This window comes from Narcine bancroftii, chromosome 2 (assembly GCF_036971445.1).
Source record: "Narcine bancroftii isolate sNarBan1 chromosome 2, sNarBan1.hap1, whole genome shotgun sequence".
Lineage (NCBI taxonomy): Eukaryota > Metazoa > Chordata > Chondrichthyes > Torpediniformes > Narcinidae > Narcine > Narcine bancroftii.
Window position 1 is genome coordinate 190,656,165 of NC_091470.1, and position 4,482 is coordinate 190,660,646.

The following is a 4,482-nucleotide window of genomic DNA, read 5'->3' on the forward strand; positions in this document are numbered from 1 at the left end:
CACTCTGCTTTTTAACTGTGCAGACACTAAAAATAAATCAATCCTTGTATGTGAGTCATGGACCCTTGAGTAAAATGAGTAATCTCTCTTTGTGGGGTTGAGTGCCTCCAGATATCAATCAGATTTAAATCTTTCATGAACGATAGCATTGCTTTTGCGGCTTTTGCCCTCATTACCATTGTTGCTGATTTATCCAATATTGAATCCAAACAAAAGTTAAAATCCCTTCCGTCCAATATATTTTGCCTACCTCCTGCTGCTTTTATTAAGGTATCATTCATAAAGGCTTCATCGTCATAATTTGGAGCATAAATGTTCATAAACTTCCAGGATTCTGCATAAACGTTACAATGTACCGGCTTGGTCAGTCAATACATCTATATTGCTAGTACATTTTTATTACTTAAAATTGCTACACATCTCACCTTTGAACCAAAAGACGATGCTATTGTTTTCCCCACCTCTTTTTAATTTAGCATGTTCCAATTTAGTAAGATGCGTTTCCTGCAGGGAAACTACATCTGCCTTCAGTTTTTTAAAAAAAATTGTGCAAAGACCCTTTCCTTCTTCACCATCCCATAAGGACCAGCCATGGTCGCTGTTCGTCAGCTCATCTGGTTCCAAGGGTCCGATGAGCCCTTTCTATTTGTAGTTTTCCATTTAATTTATTTTCTCCCAACATTCCTGGGATCCAAGTTTCAAAGCAGCTCACTGGATCTTTCCCTTCAGTCCCTTCCTTCAGCCAATAATTCAAACATTATTGCATCTGTTAACATTCACCACGTGGTCGACCTTGTCCAGCATAGCTTGTTTATCCAAGTCCCATTTCTTCACGTCCTCTTCCAAAGCCTTCAGCTTTTCTTGTGTTTTAACCAAGTCAACTTCCAACTTCTCCAACGAGTTTCAGCACCCGTGAAACAATTGCATAAACTTTCCATCTTATCCAGGATTACATTCAGGTCTCACACCAACTCTCCCAGCATTGCCGAGTTCAGCCATTCCCAAGACCACTCTTGCATCACTCCCTTTCAGGCTTTCACTCAATGTTCCTGGCTGAGTTGCAGTCTCTTCCAAATTTGTTTTTTCCCATCTTGGCTTCTTAGGGTTCATTTTGTTTATCCGCAGTGAAAAAAATTATTGAACCGTCTTTTTAATACTCCACGGAGAGCTCATCCAAGATATTTGCCTAGATCCTTTGCATGGGCACGCCCTCAATAGTTTTACATCTTAACTTGATTTAACCCTGATCTGCTTTATAGTCCATCCTTCTGCATTATATTAAACTAGCAAAAGTGTCAAACTTCTTTAAAGATCATTTGCCAAATTCCATATTTACGAACCCAAGTCCCAAAGTGTGGAATGCTGCTTGATCTGAGGCATGCTGGAAGATTTAATGCTGCATTAGCTTCAACATTATAACTTGGTCCAACTGCAATGCTAATTGGGTCAATAAGATGTGGTGTATGTACTCTGACAATAATTTGAATTTTGAACTTACTGCAGGAGGTTCTGCATTCCGCAATATTCTCCCACCATTTTATTCAGGGGCCTGTCTGCTTTTTGCTCATATCTCAGGCCCCAAATGTTCTTCACTCAGAGAGGGGTAGGTGTGTGGAATGAACTGCCATCTAATGTGGTGAATGCGGGCTTGATCTTGTGTTTTAAGAATAAAGTGGATAGATATATGTATGGGAGAGGACTGGAGCTTATGGAATGGGAGCAGGTCAGTGGGACTAGCAAAATGATGGCTGGCTGACTAGAAGGGCCAAATGGCCTGTTTTCTGTGCTTCAGCGTTTAATGGTTTCAAGCTCTTCTGGCCCACGAGTGTGTGCCATCCCAATGAACTCACAAACCTCATTTTTGAAGCAATAGATTGTTCCTTTTAATAAAAAGCTTTGAGAAACGTCATTGCCAGTTGCCTCATCTGAGAAAGAACATAATAGGGTGAGGAGATGAAAACAAAGAGAAGGACTAGAATTATCTTACTTCGTCTGACTCTGGGGTGACCAGGCGGCCTCCCACGAGGACTTGATAGTACCCGCTGCTCTTCTATCCTTTCAGGTGACCTTTGTCTCCGCATAGGTGATCGCACGAGTGATCCTCTCAGTGGTGATCTTCTTTTGGGTGCTGATCCCCGACGCCTGGCTGCTCCATGAGGTCTCCCGCTCATTGTCGCCAGCTAGGATTCAAACATTTTATAGATTCAACAAATGCAATAGTGTCACATTAGGAGAAGAGGACACAATTTCAGGATTGAAGGGCGCCAATTTAAAACAGGAATTCCTTTAACTAGAGGGTGGGGAAGCTCTGGAACTTGCTACCTCAGGTGGCTGCAAAGTCAAGTCATTAGGCAAAGATTGACAGGTATCTGAATAATCAGGGTATCAAGGGTCATGGGGAGAAGCAAGAGTGGGGCTGAGAGGGAGAATGGTTCAGTTTATGATGGTGTGGACTCGATGGGCTGTGGCCAACTTCTGCTCTTATATCTTATGGTCATTTACTATGAATATTTGAAAGAAAGGTTCTACAAACAAAAATAATTTCAAAAGGATTAGGAGTCTCCAAAGTAGCCTGTTGAGCATACCCTGCCGTTCCATGAGTCATTAATTTTAAAAAAATTCAGACAGAGCACGGTAATAGGCCCTTTTGGTCCACGAGTCCGTGTCACCTAATTTATACCCAATTAACCTACACCCCCAGTACGTTTGAAAGGTGGGAGGAAACGAGAGCACTGGGAAAACCCATGCAGACATAGGGAGAACATTCAAACTCCTCACAGACAATGGGGGATTCAAACCCGGTCCTAATCGCTGGCACTAACCATGCTGCCCATGGCATACTTGCCTTTGGCTTCAGCTTAATCTAGCCCTGCCTGCTCACCATAAAGCACAACTCTAAAGCCCCAAAATTGGAATTTTGAGTGTGTTTATCATCTCTTCAAGAAATCCAAAGATTCACTACTTTGAGAGAAGTATCACACGGTTAGCTTAAAACTATTAAGTGCCAGTGACCAGAGTTTGAATCTGCCACTGCCTGCAAGGAGATTGTATGCTCTCCCCGTGGCTGCATGGGTTTCCTCTGGGAACATCAGTTTTCTCCCAGGTTTCAAAAACCCTTTGCAGACTGGCACTCTCACCCAGTCATTAACTGCTGATTTACCAGTTAACATGCCAGTGCAAACGCTCGTGAACCAGCTCGCCCTGCAGATGAACCACCTAGGGAGGTTGCATCATCACGGATTAGTTTTGAATCGGGAGTACCGGTTCGCACCGTGTGAACAGGACCGGGGGTACACCAGGTCCAATTAGTGAGGATAGTTTGCCCCTTTGCTCTGCGATGCTGGGTGGTGAATGTGAAGGAGTGCAGAGAACTGGTTAACATTGGTCCAGTGTGAACAGCTCTTCGGCTATTTTATAACGGTTCATTGAAACACTAATTTAGCAGTTCGCCAAGGTGAAGGGGCTAGTAGGCTGATTGGTCTTATGGGTTTATTGGGCGGCACATGCTGGAAGGGCCTGTTACCATGCTGTTTATCTAAATTAAAAGTAAATTCCTGTTCCTCTTCATTAAAAAAGATGACTTTTTCCCAAAACTATACCCAACTTCTAAATTCCCCTCTCAACATCTGTCCAGTAAAGCTTGCTTAGAATATTACATGTTAAATTAAAAGCACCCTCATTCTTAAAAACTTCAATGAGTATTAGCCCAAGCTGATCATGAAATAACTGCTTCATACAGGAATTGACGTAGCTAGCATTTTTAGACGTCCTGCAATGAACATAGAACATTCCAGCACAGTATAGGCGCTTCACCCCACAATGTTTTGCTGACCTATGCAACCAATTAACAATCTCATCCTTCCCTAACTCACACCCATAACCCTCTAGTTTTCTTGCATCCATGTGCCTGTCTATGAGTCTTGTAAAAAGTCTCTATTTTATCAGCTTCCACCACTACCCCCAGCAATGCATTCCAGGCACCCATCATGCAGTATAAAAAAATTACCCTTGACGTCTCCTGTAAACTTTCCTCCACTCACCTGGTACAGATGAATACATAATTTAAAATCCTGTAACCGCTGGGGTCTGTGCCCAAAGTCCTATACTGTTTAGCATGGCTTTCTTTTACATAGAACACTATAGCCCTCGATGTTGTGCCGACCCATATATTCCTACAAAAAAACTAAACCCTTCCAGCCCCAAAACTCACTTTTTCTTCCATCCATGTGCCTGTCTAAGAGTCTTTTAATGCCCGCGATGTTTCAACATCCACCACTACCCCTGGGAAGGCATTCAGGCACCACAACTCTGTGTAAAAAAAAACAGATTTCTCCTCTAAACCCCTCCCTTCACTTTGCACAGATGACCCCTGGTGTTTGCTATTCCTGCCCTAGGAAACGGGTGCTGGCTGTCCACCCTGTCCACGCCTCTCAGAATGTTGCAGACTTCTATTGAGTCTCCTTTCACCCTTCTTCATTCAAA

General features: G+C 43.0%; 1 protein-coding gene across 2 annotated transcripts in view; it reads right to left on the bottom strand.

The window, feature by feature from the left end:
• The window catches only part of LOC138754841 (histone H3-like centromeric protein A), a 56,460-nt gene that overhangs the window by 49,821 nt on the left and 2,157 nt on the right, over window positions 1-4,482 (bottom strand). For both annotated transcript variants that reach the window (XM_069919735.1, XM_069919736.1), the window contains exon 2: window positions 1,988-2,180. In XM_069919735.1, coding sequence (XP_069775836.1) covers window positions 1,988-2,171 — 184 coding nt within the window. In that variant the 5' untranslated portion in view covers window positions 2,172-2,180. The remainder of the gene's footprint in view (window positions 1-1,987; window positions 2,181-4,482) is intronic.